Here is a 17771-nt window from a genome sequence, read left to right as displayed (position 1 = left end):
CCTCCCAAGTAGCTGGGACTACAGGCACTCGCCACAATGCCCAGCTATTTTTTGGTTGCACCCATCATTGTTGTTTGGCGGGCCGGGCTTGATTTGAACCCGCCACCTTGGGTGTATATGGCTAGCGTCTTAGCCACTTGAGCCACAGGCGCCGAGCCATGGACTTTGATTTCTTAATGAGATCCTTGATCAGCTATACCAGCCCTGAAATATCTATCTCTGAACTTGTCAAATGAAAAAAAACAAAACAAAACCTTGTAATCCTGTTTCCTCACTCTAAAACAAAAAACAAAACCCTAGTCACTGTGTCACTGCAGGGATTTTTTTTATTATTATTAACAAGCAGGAAATATTTTTGATATTCTGGATATTGGATTAACCAGGTAAATTAGACATTTTAGAGGTGGGTAGTAGCAGAGTGGGAATGCTCACAGTGCTCTCACCACCCAAAACAGCAATTTTGAAATTGGAAGTTCTTTTTCAGATGTTTTAACTGTATTTTATGCTGTCATCTAATGGAGACGTTGTGAAAGAAAAATTCATTCAGCCTTGACCTATCTTGTCCATGATTCCAAGATCTTTATTTTCCTTCTTTTTCCTTTCCCTTTCTTTTCTCTATTTGATAAGTGGTTTTGAGCCCCAATAATATGCTACACACTGTGGCAAACACTAGGAATAAAACAGCAAACAAAATCAGGCCCAATCCCAGACTCCATGGACCTTATACTCTAAGGAAGGGGGGTGGGGAATAAGCATTAATTGAATAATCACACACCCCATATAACATTTCATATACCAATCCCACACTCCATGGACCTTACTCTAATGGGGGGTGGGTGGATAAGTATTAATAACTACATATCTCACATAACAACTCACGTTTTAGTAAATTCTGGGAGAACAGGTTCTTGGTCCAATAGGAACCTATGCCATGGGTTGACCTGGTCAGGGAGGGCTTCCTTGAAAATGTGATGACTGAGTTCAGAGCTGAAGGGTGAGCAGGAATTAATGACAAAAACAGGGGTCAACTTTCCAGGCTGTGAGGACAGTGTGTAAGGGCTTTGTGCAGTACTTTAAGGGGTTAAAACTCAGGGTGGATGGAAAGAGTAAGGGACAAAAAGAGTGTCAACCAGGCTACCAAGTTAAGAATGTTATCCCAAGCAGTGGGACATTTTTGGAGGGTCAATGCAAAAATGTGACATGGTTAAATGTGTGGTTTTATAAATTCATATTTTATCAAAATCCTAGTGTTCTAAAGCACTTTAAAATATACTCTCAGCCAGGTGCAGATCACACCTGTAATCCCAACACTGGGACAGTGAGGCAGGAGGATCACTTGAGCCCAGGAGTTTGAGACCAGACTGGGCAATGCAGAAAGACCCCTATCTTTACAAAAGGTGAAAAATTAGCCAGGTGTGGTGTTATGTACCTATAGTCCTAGCTCCTTGGAAGGCTGAGGCAGGAGGATCTCATGAGTCTGGGAGCTGGAGGTTACAGTTAATTGTGATTATGGCACTGCACTCCTGTCTAGGCAACAAAGTAAGCCCGTCTCTAAAAAAATATACTCTCAACATACATACACACTCCTAGTATCCTTTTCCCTTAGTCTATCTACCTTCATTTCCAACAACTGTAGTGATGTGGGATTTTACAAGGAGTTAACCTTATACATACAATTCACAACAAGAATTTTTGTTTTTATGTTCTGTGGGAGAAATAATGCTGGCTTCATAAAATGAGCTAATTCAGTTAGGATGTGCTCCTTCCATTTTCTAAAGTTTCTGTAGAATTTTTACTTCTTCCTAATGTTAGGGTTTCCCCGTGAAGCCACATGGGTCTAGATTTTTGTTTATGGGAAGGTTTGTAGGTATAAATTTAATTTCTTTAAATTATACCCCCTAAATCTATTGATTAAAAAAAAAAAAACATTTAGAAGTTCCTGAGACTTGGCAGAGTTTGACAAAAATATATTTAGAAGTTTATGATTGTTTTATACATAAATTTACTAACTTTTACACTCATTATTGAAAAAAATTCACTCTAGTAATAACATACATATGTAATTCAGTTGATACATGTAAAGCATGTTAAGAATGTCTTAGGCCAGGGGCAGTGGCTCACCCCTCTAATTCCAGCACTCTAGGAGGCTGAGGCTCATGGACTGATTGATCTCAGGAGTTTAAGACCAGCCTGAGAAAAAGCAAGACCCCTGTTTCTAAAAAATGGCCAGGTGCCTCAGCCTCCAACTACCCAGGAGGCTGAGGCAAAAGGATCACTTGAGCCCATGAGTTTGAGATTGTTGGGAGCTATGATGTGAAGGCACTCTACTGGGGGTAAATGAGTGAGACTTTGTCTCAAATAAAAAAAAAATAATAATAATTTCTTACTGCAATTATGTTTAGAATGATTACCAATATTATAAAGTGAATATTAAAATATTAATAAATACAGTGACTTTTTCTGATAAGATACACATAATTACCTGTAAGATTACTTGATCATTGATCACTCACAATTTCAGAGAGACCAGAAACAGTATTAAAGTAGGTATTTATTGTTTTGACTTTTTAAAGGTCAAGGCTGACTCAAAGGTAAACAGAAAATGTTGAATATGAAGCTAAAACTAAATCCGGTGTAACGCACACATAATAGCATTTAGTAGGTATTAATGACTGCCACTGCTCCTGAAAGTTCTTAGCCCAAGATGGAATTTAGTTGCACACAGAAACTCTTACACTAATAAAATATGCACATAAAATTAAGATTAGAAACAGGTAAGCATTAAGGAGGACTGAAGCATTTGTTCATTTTGAAAAGCTTTTTATTAATATGTGCTACATTTAACTTTTTAAATAAAATTGGGGGAAATCCCACGAACTATTTTATTCTCCATTTGGCATGATAACAATATAATGGTGCTCTCCTCTACTCTACTCCTGTTTGAGGTAAGTCCTTATGGATCCTTTCCTCCATAATGGTTTCTCTCTGCTTTACATTGCAATCAGGGCAGAATAACAGATGGGTTGAATAGCTAATTTACATCACTTAAGTTCTTTATATAAATCATATAGTCATAGTCCTCTCACCTTACTAAGTTTGCTTTCCTTTGGGAATTTTGTCATAATCACAGGGTTATTCCCCAGGCATGCAGTTTAGGAAAATTAAGCTGGCAGTAGTAAACAGACTGAGTTAGAAAAGGTGGCAAATTGAATGATGAGGACATTGCCATAAACTGGGCAAGCAATAGTAGGATCTTGATGATGATGGCAATGACAAAAGGAACTAGGCCCATATAGTTTGGTTTCAGAACTGGCTATGGGTGAAGAGAAGAACTAATATACCTGAAGTTGTGAGCTTCAGGTAGCTATGGTTCCTGACTTTGACTTTTGCTAGCTTTGTTATGTACTAGCTGCCCACTACTAACTTAACTGTTAACTTGTGACCTTGCAATTTAAGCCTAAGTTTCCTCTTTTATAAAAAAAAAAAAAAAAAAAGGGCATAACACCTACCAAAATAAAGCTGATGCAAAGATTCAAATAAAGTATTAAAACCCTTAGAACAGTGCCTAGTACACAGTAAGTACTAGATACATACAGACGGCGATCTTTAATTACAAAACGTTAAAACCATGAGACTACAGTTACGGGCATTGGGTGCGGGTTCTATCTTTCTACTACACATAACTACACAAGAGAATGGGGTTTTGGAGGCGTTTGATAATTTGACAATCCTCTCTGGGGAAATCCTGACAGAGAATAACCACCCGCTGAGAGCCTTGATATAATAAGCTGAATTGCAGAACGCAGTTTCAACTAGGAACCCAAGTGAGCCATGCTTCTTGGTTCCTATTTTATCCCCCTTTAATCTAAGGTAGTTAGGTCTACAATGCAGAGATTCTGACCTAATTTCCACTCTCATTTGTTGATAAAGGAATGGAAGGATTAAGATGGGCAGAATGTATCAATTACAGGGATAGACAGTGAGTACGAGAAAACAATGGTCCCATCTGCCCTGAGGAGGAAGGAGACTAAGTGTGCTTACCTCAAAATTGAGAAAACAAAGATACGGAGGCCTGGGTTCCTGCCCGTAAACCAGTCTCCTTGCCATTTGTAAAATGTAGCCGAAGAATGTCCTCAGGTCTGTCCATAGGTGTAGGTAGGAAAGAGGGTGTGCAAAGGGATGAGAGGGCGTTTTCCATGGCAGCCTGTACCACACCTGGCCCCGGGGAACGCAAGAATGCCTCCACCAGGACCCCGGGCCTCCTCGCTGGTACTTTACCTAGAACATGGGCCCCCAGGTGGGGTGGTGCAGACCGGGAGGGCGGCATCCCTTGGTTTTTCTCTTCCCCAGCAGCTCTGAACCATGTTTATGAGACGTTTAATGGATTCTAATAAAACAGCTAAGGAGTTCCGCCTTCGAAAGCACCGAGTCTCCAGCTAAGCAGACGCTGCGGGAGGTGAGGGTGCAACCCGGCTGACCAGGGCGCGGCTGCCCCAGGGCGCGCGCACCCTCCAGTGGCGCCAAGGCAGCTAAGGCCGCGGAGGTGGGCGGAAACCAGGGCAACCATTGAGTCGTTGGCAGCGCCGCGAGTGATGACGGCCAAGGGCGCGCCCCTTGCGCCGGATTATGACGCAAGCTGCGGCGCGGATTCGGCGGTCTCGCGTGTCCCCGGGCACAGCCTCCGGGCCTCGTAACAGCAGCAACGGCAGAGGCCGGGGGGCGAGGTCAAGATGGTGGCTCCGCGGGCGGGGGAGGCGGTGGAGGGAGGAGGAGCCAGGCCATAGCCAGCCGGAAACACCGAGGCTCAGAGACCTCCTGGGAAGCCGCCGCCGCCGCTGCCTCAGCCATCGCCGCCGCCGCCGCCTGCTCCAGCTCGGGAGACGCGAGCGGGCGGCGGGGCGGGCGGTGAGAGAGACAGGAGAGGAGGGAGAGCGGGGGCGGAGTCGCCCGCCTTACTCCCGCCCCCGGCCGCGGTCCCGGGCCCTGCCCAGCGCGGCCCTGCCTGGCCCGCCCAGCCCCGGTGTGGCAGCAGCTCTCGGCGGCGGTGGGGCCCCCTTAGCAGCAGGTGCGGATGGCCCATCAGCAGGTCTGGGTGGCGCTCGAAGTGGCGCTCCGGGTGCCCTGCCTCTACATCATCGACGCTATCTTCAACTCCTACTACGATTCCAGCCAAAGCCGGTTCTGCATCGTGCTCCAGATCTTCCTCCGGCTCCTTGGTAAGGGGACGGGGTATCCTGAGTCTTGGGACGGCTCTGCGGGCCGAGATGTGTCCCAGGGAGCGGGCAGGTGTGCGCAGGCCGTGAGTCCTGTGTGTGTGTGTTTCATCCCCCAAAGCGACTTCTTTGCGGGTTGGGGGAGGGGGAAATGATATTTGTCTGAGTTGACAGCTAAGCAGTCCTCTCAGCGAGTCAGCGCCCCCTGTTCAGTGTTGCACCGGACTGAGGCGGTGAGGAATCGTGGATGTGTGAGCATGCGGCTCTTTGCCTGCTGGTTCTCTTGGGGAATGAGTGCTGGCTTTACTGCGTCTTATGCGACAGCCTTGGACAAAAACAACTCCGCTTGCCTCCGTATCGTGTCGAGTGCGACCTGGATTTGTGCCAGGGCATGGGCCTCAGTTTCCCCACTTTCCAAAATGCTGAGTGCTCTTCTGTTGTCCATTTTGCACCAAGTCCACAAGATCCTGAAGTGTCTGCGGTAAATGACATCCAAGCGAAGAAGATAAGGTTTCGAATGTCAGTCAGACCTTGAAACCATTACCAAAAATTCTCATGAAAGTGGCGATTCTTAAAACGAGTGTTAAAAATGTCCATGAATAAACGAAAAGGTATTGAAAATGGTTATGGAAAGTGATGAGGCATTTGCGAAAGAGACTTCTCATTCTTTACTGCATATGGATGGAGTATTAAAAAGATATTTCATTTCTTTCCATCTCGACTTACATCACCAGAGAGAGAGGCATTTATATATTCTTATAAAAGAATTTTTTAACGTAGTTTCAACTTGGCAGATTTTGTTGATGAGGTAATTTTATGATCAGTCTTAAAGTGGTTAGTGCTGTTGAAGTGTTTCTGAGGGCAGGCTGGTGGTGAGATCCTTGCCTATCCTTTCTGAATTACAACCCATCTGTTGCTTTATTCCTACAAAATAGGAAAGGCAATAAAGGCTGAATTTTGTCCTTAGCCATGAATAACAATATTTTACATTTGTCTGGTACTTTATTTTGGAAAGCCTTTTCACTGGTATTATTAACCTAACCTTCAAACATCCCTCAGAGGTGGATTGCCTTATTCTCACTTTACAAATGAGGAAACTGAGGGTCATAGAGGTTAAGTGTTTTTGCTCTTGGTACACAGCCAGTAAGTGATTGCCAGAGCCTGGGCTTAAGAATCTTTGACATCAAGTATGGTTTACTTTATTTCTCAGTACAGCTGCAATCCAGATACAGAATGGTGTACTAATGATCATATGCTAGATCTTAAAATTAAAAGATAACCTAAGTCATGTTCTTTAGCACAAGCCTTCTTCATAACCCACCAGCTACTTAATTCCAGCTACTCCTACTTGCCACTGCAAAAGTATACTATCATTATTATTTGTGGCAAAAAAAAAAAAATAAAATGGGGCTCTGTTTGAGGGAATTCTGCATATTCATTCCAGAAATAGTATAGTCACTGACTTGAATGTTTTAATGACAAGATCACTGCAGATTCTCTGGAGAACCCTTTTGGGACCTGATGCTTTAATACAGTACTCTGTTGAACTTCAGGATTTGGCAGCTTTAAGAAAAAGGAGTATTTCCCTTTATTAAGTCATTTGTAATTTAGGAATATTGAATCTGGTGTTTTCTTTGTATTCTCCATGCTTCTTATTTTTATAATCATAGAACCATGTATTTGACAATTAAGAATGTGATTTTAGGTAAGTACTACTAACTACTCTGCCTTGGTTTTCTTATTTTTACCTTTTTAAAGATGGCCAAGGATGTTATCTCCTAGGGTGTTAAGGACAAAAATGAGTTAGGATGTAAGCACTTAACAACACTACTCAGGACTATTTAAGTATTAGCTGTTAGGAAACTTGCCAGCATTTAAAAAAATTAATACTTTAATTAATACCATACTTTGTTAGATAATTTGTTATTTTGAAGGGATCAACAAAATGTTGGTACTGTTTATTTGAAAATTTTGACCCCAGAATCTCTGGGTCAGACTTTATGAGAAATGTGAAATGTTTCCCAAATCTGTCACCTATTATATTATGCCATGTAATTATGCTAACTTTTCACATTTGTAATAATGATTAATGGAAAAAAGACTGATTTTGATGCTAAAAATTCACCCTAAATAAAAACACGCCCTCCAGGAGTTCAAGTCTCCAGTGAGCCATGATTGTCCCACCATACTCGGGCCCAGGGCAAGACCCTTTCTCAATAAATAAATAAGTAAAATAAAAAAAATAAAAATATATTATTAAAAGTGATAGGTTTGTGTGTAAAAAATGCCACTGGATAGTTGAATTGTTCTGCCTGCTAAGTTTTTTTCGTAGTTGTACGTAGGCTTCACAGTGCTCCTATGTGTAAATCCTCAATACTTGTCAGTCTCACCTCTTTCTTTAAAATTAATATATAAAAATAGAACTCTATCTGCAAGTTAAAAGCATTACCAGTTTTTTAAATTTGTTTCTCTTAGAGCTAGTGGTTTTCATTACACACACGTGTTTGAAGTACTAACTTCTCTCTACCTGTAACAGGGTGCTACAACTGTACCTTCATTTGGTATCAAACTAATTAGAAATTTCAACAGGTTAGAAAAAAATAAAGCATCTTATTTCGCAGTTCCAAATAAAACCTCATGACACATATAAAAGAATATTTAAGAACTTGTTAAAGTTGTTTCATAGGAGGTGTTAAATACTAAATGAAATTCAACCCAGAGCAGTGTAATGCTGAATTATCAAACTTAAATCCAAGGCAGAAAAAGGTAAGCATAGGAGTTTGTTCTAATAGTATTACTCAGTCTTAGGTAGTAATTCTTTGCGGTGGGAGAGGACTTTCTAAACAAAAGAGAGCTCAGAAATTATGGGGGGAAATATGAAAAATTTGAGGATATAAATATGAACTTTTTTATAACAAAACTTTTTTAAAAAAATCTTTAAAGTGACAAAACAAAAAATATTTGCATCATATGTAATTAAAGTTATAGTAAGAGTTTTACTGTGTCAAGAAGAAAAATTTATATATGAAGTCACATAGAAAAATGGGCCTAGGACAAGCAGTTCACAGTAGACAAAATGCAGATGTTATTTATAATTAAGTAAATAAAATTTACTTATCAGATTGTTAAAGAGTTCAAAGTTTGCTAATAGGTAGTTTGACAAAGATATTTACCTCTTTGAAATAGGTAAATGTATACAATTTTGGTAGACTATACTTCTGTGTAAAACCATCTGACATTCTAGGGATAATAGTTGTACAAAGACTCTGGGCAAGGGTATTCATTACAGCATTGTTGGAAATAACAAAAAAAGAAATCTAAATTTGTATTCGATGAGAAATCTGTCCATTGGTTTTATGTCTGACCATACAATAAAAGTTCTTGAAAAGAAGGAGATAAAGGTATTAAAAGCTATAGAAGATCTGAGAAAACCTGTGGTGGAAGGTATGAAGCAGAAATAATTATAACTGGCAGGGAATAGACTGGGGTTTCTCAACAGTGATACTCTTGATATTTTTTTTTTTTTTTTTTTTTTTTTTTGAGACAGAGCCTCAAGCTGTCCCCCTGGGCAGAGTGCCGTGGCATTACAGCTCACAGCAACCTCCAACTCCTGGGCTCAAGCGAGTCTCCTGCCTCCACCTCCCAAGTAGCTGGGACCACAGGCGCCCACCACAACGCCCGGCTATTTTTGGGTTGCAGCCGTCATTGTTGTTTGGCGGGTCCGGGCTGGGGATTCGAACCTGCCACCTTAGGTGTACGTGGCTGGCGCCTTAGCCGGTTGAGCTATAGGCGCCGAGCCCTCTTGATATTTTCGACCGGAAAATTCTTTGCTTGTGGGGGATGGGGGAGGACTGTCCTGTGCCTTATAGGATTTTTAGCAGCATTCCTGTCCTCTACCTACTAGATGCCAGTACCACCCCCAACCCTCCCCCCACCCCCAAAAAACACACTCCTGTTGTGTGTTGCGACAGCCAAAACTAGATATTGCCAAATGACCTCTTGGAGGCAAAATCCAATCCTACTGAGAACTACTGGGATAGACAAATAGATTGCAGAAGTACAGAATGCATAGCCCAGAAATAGACCACTAATGTATATATAGAAGTGGTATGTTTCAGAGGTAGAATTGAAGTACACTGAGGTAAATAGGGAGCTTTCAATCACTGGTCATTTAGTTACTGGTATGGATCTTTCTGCCTCATATCAGTATGTAAGCATTCACTTCTAAGTGAATTAATACCTAAATGTGAAATACAAAATTTATATATTTATATATTTAGAAGAAAATATGGAGTATCTTTTTTTAAATCTTAGAGTAGGATGAAAGTTTTTAAACATACGTAAAAGCAAATGTGTAAAGATTGAGAAATTGAATAAAATTAAAATTAAAACTCTTAATCAAACAAGTGAAAATAAAAGCTGTCAACCTAGAGAAAACATTTGCATTATGTGTAACTGACATCGAGTTCATGTTCAGAATGTTTTTTAAATATCCATAATTCAGTAAGGAAAAAAGACAGCTCCATTTAATTGAATGGGCAAAAGATAAAAGTGGCAATTCAGAGGAAACCTGAATGATCAATAAAAATGGAAAGATTCTCTCTTTCATAAATAATCATAAATACAAATTTTGAAAGGTAAAAAAATGCTATTACTGTGAGATCACCTTTGGGCAAAAAGCAAAAAAAAAAAAGCTGTATATATTCTCACACAGTCAACTCAGAATGCTTCACCTATGGCCACCAGAACGTACGTGGGGATTTCTCTTCAGCACCAGCTAATTCTGCAGCAGATTCTCCAGTGGACACCAGCTGGGTGTTTTCTAATTCAATTAAATTCTGACCCGTATCTATCTGGAGGCCCTGTCAGATGCTACAGAGGAAGGGCTCAGTCCAACAAGACTGCCCTTCCTCCCATACACACATACTTCAGATGCCAGTCACAAGCACAGGTTGTGGCCTGTGCTTCTGACCCATGATCTCATGACCTCTTCTTTGGGTTTGATTATTTGCTAAAGTGGCTCATAGAACTCAGGAAAACATTTTACAGTAATCCCCCCCTTATCCCTAGGGGAATGGATGTGTTCTGAGACCCCAGTGGACACCTGAGACTGAAAATAGAATTAAAGCTTGTATATGAGTATGTTATGTTTTGTCCTATATGTACAATGCCTATAATAGTTTATAAATTATAAAGTAAAGGTTGCTTGAACACAAACAAGCATTTGGGTACCAATATAGTTGATTTGATAAGTGACAAATAAATGGGGGAGTGTATACAGAATGGATATGCTGGACGTGCTGGACAAAAGGGTGATTTGTACCTGTGCAGGATGGAGCAGGACTACAGGAGATTTCATCGTGCTGCTCAGAACAGTGTGCAACTTAGGAATTATTTCTGCAGTTTTCTATTTAATATTGTTTTTGGACCTTAGTTGACCATGGATAATGAAACCACCAAAAGCAAAACCTTAAAAAAGTAAAACCCTGGATAAGAGAGGACTACGTACTTAAATTTACCCATTTATCATAAAGACTGTTAAAAAGGAAAGAGATATACACCCAGATGGAAGAGATGTGGGGGCAGGTGAAGAAGGGAAGGGCACAGAGCTTCAGTCACTGTTGAGTATCTGGAAGCCAGTCCTTTGGGGTTTGGGGGGAATCTTCATCTAGTAGGCATGATTAATTAGAGTCGCTGGCCATTGGTTTATTAACTTAACCTTCAGGCCTTCTCCCCTCTTCAGAGGTAGGAGGTGAGGGTGGGAATGAAAGTTACAACATTCTAATCACAGGTTGGTTCCTGTGACTATCTAGTGGCCCCAATCCACTGGTCATCTCATTTTTGTACAAGACACAGATTCCAAGGATTTTAGGAGCTATGTCAGGAAATAAGAACAAAGGTGAAATATATGTTTTACCATACCACAAGTGGGGAAGACAGAATAGAAAAACTTGCTTAACTCTTCCTTTGATACCTCTATAGGGTTTGCCTTTTTAAAATACATGTTCACTTTTCATAGAAACATTTAGTATAATTTTAGCTTAAAAGCAAAACTTCGGTTTTATCTTACTAATAAAATATGTAGAATACTAGTTTATCTAAAATGAGAGTTTAATAGAAAATTTTCTTTATGCAATAATTTATTTATCAGGTATGCTAACAGACTAAAATTTCAGGACACTTCATTTACTTTGTCCTAAATTTCATTGCTTAGAGCTGCCTTGAGCATAGGTAGTAATAACGTATTTCTCTACTTCTTTGTATTCTATCAAATATTGAAATGTTTCTCCACAATTTGCTTCAGATTGTTTTAAATGTATTTAAGGTACCTGGAGAGTTGCTAGATGGGTTATATCATTTTAGTTTTTAGTTAGGAGTTTCCAGAAGAGGTTAAAGGTCTGCGTGGACTTTACACATAAAAGAGCTAAACACTTAGTTGTGTAACACGGAGGGTAGTTTTTATTCTCCTTTGTTTGTTCTTATTTGTTTGTTTTGGTAATCCAAATTGAAAAAGGCCTTGAACTCTTTCTTGAGTTTATTATAAAATAGTTCGTTGGTAGCTCCTGATTTGGATACCTTCCTCTTTTCCTAGCTTGAGAACTTCAGTGAAACTCTAATTACTGGTGAATTGGACTGAGATCCTTGAGTTATGATTTCAGTTAATTCTGTTCTCTGGTGTCTCAACGTGGTGTTTCTTTATAAAGCAGTATTTATATATAGCCTTGATTATTTATTTAGGTCACTCATAAATCCTAATGAGAAACTATCCCTGGACTTATTACCAAGAAATTTTGAGTTTGATGTCTAATGTTGTGAAAGTGCAATGAAAATTTAGTATTAGCAATGAGCTTTAAAGGCCATGAGAAGGAATGTTATTTCAGAGCTTTATGAATCGAGAAGTTGGTTTTTTCCCCCTGTAAAATGAGAGCAAATTCTTCCCATACTTCACAGATAGGAACATGAGTATAAAAGAAAAAATTATGAACCCCATGTGCCTACATACTTTGGGTAGGAATTAAAACAAATGTATACTATTCTTGAAATGTTTACTCAAGATTACATCTTGGGAGTGTGATATTTTTCTTTGGTACATTTGCATAAAGCAAAATGGCACATTTTTCCCCAGAAGTATTTCTAAAATCCAGATCATTTTTTCATTTGTGTATAAAAGTAGGCTTAAAGAAAAAAATTATTAGAATAAAAAGGACTGGTTATAAAATTATTGCAAAGGTCATGAATAGTCACAGGTGAGGATTGATTTATTACTTCATATGTAGCAAGTTGGCAAAAATAATTTACAGTTCCTGCTTCACTTTCTCCCTTTTAAGTGGTATAAAATAGATCTGTAATTATTTTGGTTTGGTTTTGGCCCAATTTGGAAGATTAGTTTTTGTCTCAGGAAAAATACTTTTCTTTTTCCATGAAGAGAAAGTTGAGATTACATAGGGCATATAATAGGGTGAGTTATGTTAACTTTCCATGGAAAAAGTTTGTAGTCCTCAAAAAATCTATGTTCTATTGAAAGAACCTATTCTCAGCTTGTAGATGATTAATGGAGCACTTGCTTGGGGAATCAGGTGCTTCTTATTCAGAGATTTAGACATCTTCCAGTTGGTTGTGTCCTTTTGCTCCCCTTTACACAAATAACCTGACATTTTGCTACAGGATAAATTTTTAGTTCCTGGACAAAATTGTCACTTAAAGAAACTACTAGGCCTTGTTTTTACATTTAACAGATTGTGAAATGTTTCCACTGTATCACACAGCATCTTTGGCACAAAATTGATGAGTATTCAATCAATACTCACTCGCGCAGCATCTTTGGCACAAAATTGAATGAGTATTGATCACCTGCTGAAATATTGGTGGGTAGATGGATATTTAACTTGGACTTTGTCACTTTTTCAGTATTCTAAGCTTTGTCTCACTTTCTCATAGGTTCAATTTTTCAAGCAGCTTTATTTGGTGGTTGCTTTTATTTTTATTTTTTTTATTTTTGAGACAGAGCCTCAAGCTGTCAGCCTGGGTAGAGTGCTGTGGCATCACAGCTCACAACAACCTCCAACTCCTGGGCTTAAGCGATTCTCTTGCTTCAGCCTCCCAAGTAGCTAGGACTACAGTTGCCTGCCACAACTCCCAGCTATTTTTTGGTTGTAGTTGTCATTGGTGTTTGGCAGGCCCGGGCTGCATTCAAACCTGCTGGCTCTGGTGTATGTGGCTGGTACTTTAGCCTCTTGAGCTACAAGAGCCAAGCTGCTTTTAAGGCTCATGCCTGTAATCTCAGCACTGTGGGAGGCTGAGGAGGGAGAATCGCTTGAGCTCAGTAGTTCCAGACTCGCCTGAGCAAGAGTGAGATCCCGACTCATGAAAAAAATGGAAAAACCCAGCCGGGCACCATGGAGAGCACCTGTAATCCCAGTGGCTTCCGGAGGCTGAGGCAGCAGGATGCCCACAAGTCAGAGTCTGAGGTTGCAGTGAGCTACCACTCCACTGCACTCTGCTCAGGGGCGTAGGGTGGGACTCTGTCTCAACAACAAAAACATAATCCAGATGTGATGAACATTTATTCCCCCCATGAATACTCATCAACTTTTATGCCAAATGGGCATATTGTATAATAGGGTAGATGATACCTACTCAGATAACTACAGACTATAATATCAATAGTATATCAGTTAGGTATTTCAGTACGTTCCATAGGTGTGCTGAAGGAACAGTCACTATCAAAAAAGTGGGTTTCTCAACCTGAGCAAGAGCAAGACCAAGACCGTGACTGTACTAAAAATAGAAAAATTATTCCAAGGTAGTGCCAGGGGCCTGTAATTCCAGCTACTTGGGAGGCTGAGGCAGGAGGATTACTTGATCCCAGGAATTTGATGAGGATGCCATGAGCTAGGCTGACTGTGCCAGTGGTGAGAATAGAGACTTTGTCTCTAAAAAAAAAATGTGGGTTTCTAGGTTAGGTAGGATTTTGAACAGAGATTTTAAGTTGCTGGAGCATCATTCCAAGCAAAAACAGGAATGTAAACACCACTGTAATCATGGTTGGGAAAAGGAATTATTAAGAAATGCAAGACTGGAGTGAGTGTGTGTATGTGTGTTTTAGGAAGAATATTACTCCAAAACAAATTGGATCACTGCATGCCAGAACTAGGAATGTAGGTCTTAGTTGATAGTAATTTCAGAGCCACTGGAAGTATTTTGAGCAGAGGAATGAAGAACGGCAATTTTATAAAGGCTTATCAGTAGATTTCAACAAGGTGAGTTTTTGAGAGACAGACTAATTGGTTGATGTCACTGGGAGAATGGAGATAGAGGTGTTAGAATCTGGCAACTAATTGCAAAGTTTGAGAATGGGGGATCAGTAGTACCATGAAGAGCAAAAATAATGGCACCATTAAACTGAAGTTGCAAATCACAAGGAAAAGTGGGTTCTGGTTTAAATTGGGTTAGGTTTCAAAGCTTTTGAGGTTTACGCTTAGTTGTAATGTAGGAGTGGAGATGGGAAGAGTATGTGAAGTTCCTTTCTATACTTGAAACCTTGAATAATAATGTGTTATTGTAATCTCACTTGAAAAAAATCCGTGTTTTTGTCAGGAGACAAAAATAGTGCCAAATGTACATCATCAGTTCCTGTTGGTTACTTACAGAGTGAGAAAGGGGAGAGATTCGCCTTTTAAGTGTTTTGACTTTCTGAATGTCACTTTTTGAGATTTGGAAAACAACTTAAAGAGTTAATGATTTAAATAAATAGATTGAGCAATGTACAGGAAAAAGGAAATAGGAGAGTATTTCTGAAATCTAAGGAAAGTATATTTGAACCCTTGGAGAGTACTCAAATTTTAGGTGCAGGAAAAATAAGAACTGGCACGAGTTCAGAGTTTGAGGAAAAGGAGGAATTAGGTAGAAGTACAAAACTTTAATTTGATTTCCTAAAGAACATTTAAAAAAAGAATTCTGGAAATAGGAACAAATGTTTTCCATTTGGTTATCTTTGATGGTATTATTTTAATTATTTCTAATGATTATGAAATGATAAAGGACTTTTTTTGAGTTTTGAAACTGGTTATGTATGTATGCAGATTTGTCTTGAAGATAATTGAATAATTTTGTTCCTGGACATAGTGTTACTTGAATTACTTTGGGAATTATAAAATAAAAGATTCGATTTTAAAGAATAATTTAGTATGTTTGGCCTGTCCTCCTGAACTCTGGCTTTATTGGCCTGTAAACTTGTCTTGAGAATTAGTGTTCATAATTTTGCAGATATTTTTTCCTAATTAAAGGAAGACTATCATAACTGTTACTGGGAAAATTCTTGACATATTTCATTCAAATGACTTTTACTTTCTCTGTTCTTTTTAGGTATATTTGTATCCAGTATTGTTCTGATCTTGTCACAGCGATCACTTTTCAAGTTCTACATGTACAGCTCAGCCTTTCTGTTAGCTGCAACTTCAGTCTTGGTGAATTATTATGCTGCTTTGCACATTGACTTCTATGGTGCCTACAACACATCAGCTTTTGGAATCGAGCTGCTTCCTCGAAAAGGTCCCTCGCTATGGATGGCACTCATTGTTCTACAGCTTACATTTGGAATTGGATACGTTACACTACTCCAGATTCATTCCATCTATTCACAATTAATTATTTTGGATCTCTTGGTTCCTGTTATAGGCTTAATCACAGAGCTCCCATTACACATCAGAGAGACCTTAGTTTTCACTTCTTCCTTGATTCTCACATTAAATACAGTGCTTGTCTTGGCAGTGAAGCTTAAGTGGTTTTATTACTCCACAAGGTATGTTTATCTTTTAGTGAGGCACATGTATAGAATTTATGGATTGCAGTTATTGATGGAGGACACATGGAAGCGGATTCGTTTCCCAGATATACTGCGAGTCTTTTGGCTAACAAGAATTACAGCTCAGGCTACAGTGTTAATGTACATTTTAAGGATGGCAAATGAAACTGATTCCTTCTTCATTTCTTGGGATGATTTCTGGGACCTCATTTGCAATCTTATAATAAGTGGATGTGATTCTACACTAACTGTACTGGGTATGAGTGCTGTAATTTCCTCAATAGCCCATTATTTGGGGCTTGGAATATTGGCCATTATTGGATCAACTGAAGAAGATGACAGGCGGCTTGGCTTTGTTGCACCTGTGTTATTTTTTATTTTGGCTCTTCAGACCGGTTTAAGTGGGCTAAGACCAGAAGAGAGACTTATTCGCTTAAGTAGAAACATGTGCCTTTTATTAACTGCAGTCCTGCATTTCATCCATGGAATGACAGACCCTGTATTAATGTCTCTCAGTGCCTCTCATGTGTCATCTTTTCGTAGACATTTTCCTGTGCTTTTTGTCTCTGCTTGTTTGTTTATTCTTCCTGTTTTACTCAGTTATGTTCTTTGGCATCACTACGCACTAAATACGTGGTTATTTGCAGTTACAGCCTTTTGTGTGGAACTCTGCTTAAAAGTAATTGTTTCTCTCACTGTTTATACGTTATTCATGATCGATGGCTACTATAACGTCCTCTGGGAAAAGCTAGACGATTATGTCTACTACGTTCGTTCAACAGGCAATATTATTGAATTTATATTTGGAGTAGTAATGTTTGGAAATGGGGCTTATACTATGATGTTTGAGTCAGGAAGTAAAATTCGGGCTTGTATGATGTGTCTACATGCTTATTTTAACATCTATTTACAAGCAAAAAATGGCTGGAAGACATTCATGAATCGTAGAACTGCTGTTAAAAAAATTAATTCTCTTCCTGAAATTAAAGGGAGCCGCTTACAAGAAATAGATGATGTATGTGCAATCTGCTATCATGAGTTTACAACATCTGCTCGTATTACACCATGTAATCATTATTTCCATGCACTTTGCCTTCGGAAATGGCTGTACATTCAAGATACTTGTCCAATGTGCCATCAAAAAGTGTACATCGAAGATGATATCAAGGAGAATACAAATGTACCGAATAACAATGGATTTATTGCACCCGACGAAAATCCAGAGGAAGTTGTAAGAGAAGCTGCTGCTGAATCTGACAGGGAATTGAACGAAGATGACAGTACAGATTGTGATGATGATGCTCAAAGAGAAAGAAATGGAGGGATTCAGCACCCAGGCCCAGCAGCTGAAGAATTTATTAATGATGATACTGACTGATTAAAATAGCATTTATTAATCATTGAGGTATTTGTTTAAAATTCAGTTCATCCACAATGGAGTAATATGCTTCACCTTCAGTGTGTAACCAAGCACAAAAGCAGTATCAATGTTGAATCTGTGAATGGTTTTCCGTTTACTGTGATGTGCTACTGTAAATATACCTCTTTCATTACTTCTGGTCTCTTTGGTGACCTATTTAAATTTGTGTACATTATTGTACATAGAATAAAATGTTTTCACGTTTTATGACAAAATTTGAACAAACAGCTTTTTAATAGATTTAATAATCATACAGTGCGTCAACTGTGCCAAAGATTGATCAATGACATATCATCATTTAACTCTGGACCCTTGTTTTTCTTTAAAATGGGAG

At 39.3% G+C, this 17771-nt stretch overlaps 1 protein-coding gene across 1 annotated transcript; it reads left to right on the top strand.

Annotated features, from left to right (window-relative positions):
* Positions 1–4623: 4623 nt before the first annotated feature.
* On the top strand, positions 4624–17652 carry RNF139 (ring finger protein 139). Its single transcript, XM_003782354.3, has 2 exons — positions 4624–5216; positions 15579–17652. The coding sequence occupies exons 1-2, from the start codon at positions 5072–5074 to the stop codon at positions 17393–17395; spliced, it is 1962 nt and encodes a 653-aa protein (XP_003782402.1). The 5' UTR covers positions 4624–5071; the 3' UTR covers positions 17396–17652.
* The last annotated feature ends 119 nt before the right edge of the window (positions 17653–17771 follow it).

The sequence above is a fragment of the Otolemur garnettii genome, unplaced genomic scaffold, assembly GCF_000181295.1.
Source record: "Otolemur garnettii isolate 467f Iridium unplaced genomic scaffold, OtoGar3 scaffold00004, whole genome shotgun sequence".
In the NCBI taxonomy this organism is placed as follows: Eukaryota; Metazoa; Chordata; class Mammalia; order Primates; family Galagidae; genus Otolemur; species Otolemur garnettii.
This window is presented reverse-complemented; position numbering and strand designations above follow the sequence as displayed.

Coding starts and splice junctions, on each gene's coding strand:
- RNF139 (XM_003782354.3), top strand. CDS start 5,072: ATGGCCCATCAGCAGGTCTGGGTGGCGCTCGAAGTGGCGCTCCGGGTG. Junction 5,217..15,578: donor GATCTTCCTCCGGCTCCTTG/GTAAGGGGACGG, acceptor TGTTCTTTTTAG/GTATATTTGTATCCAGTATT.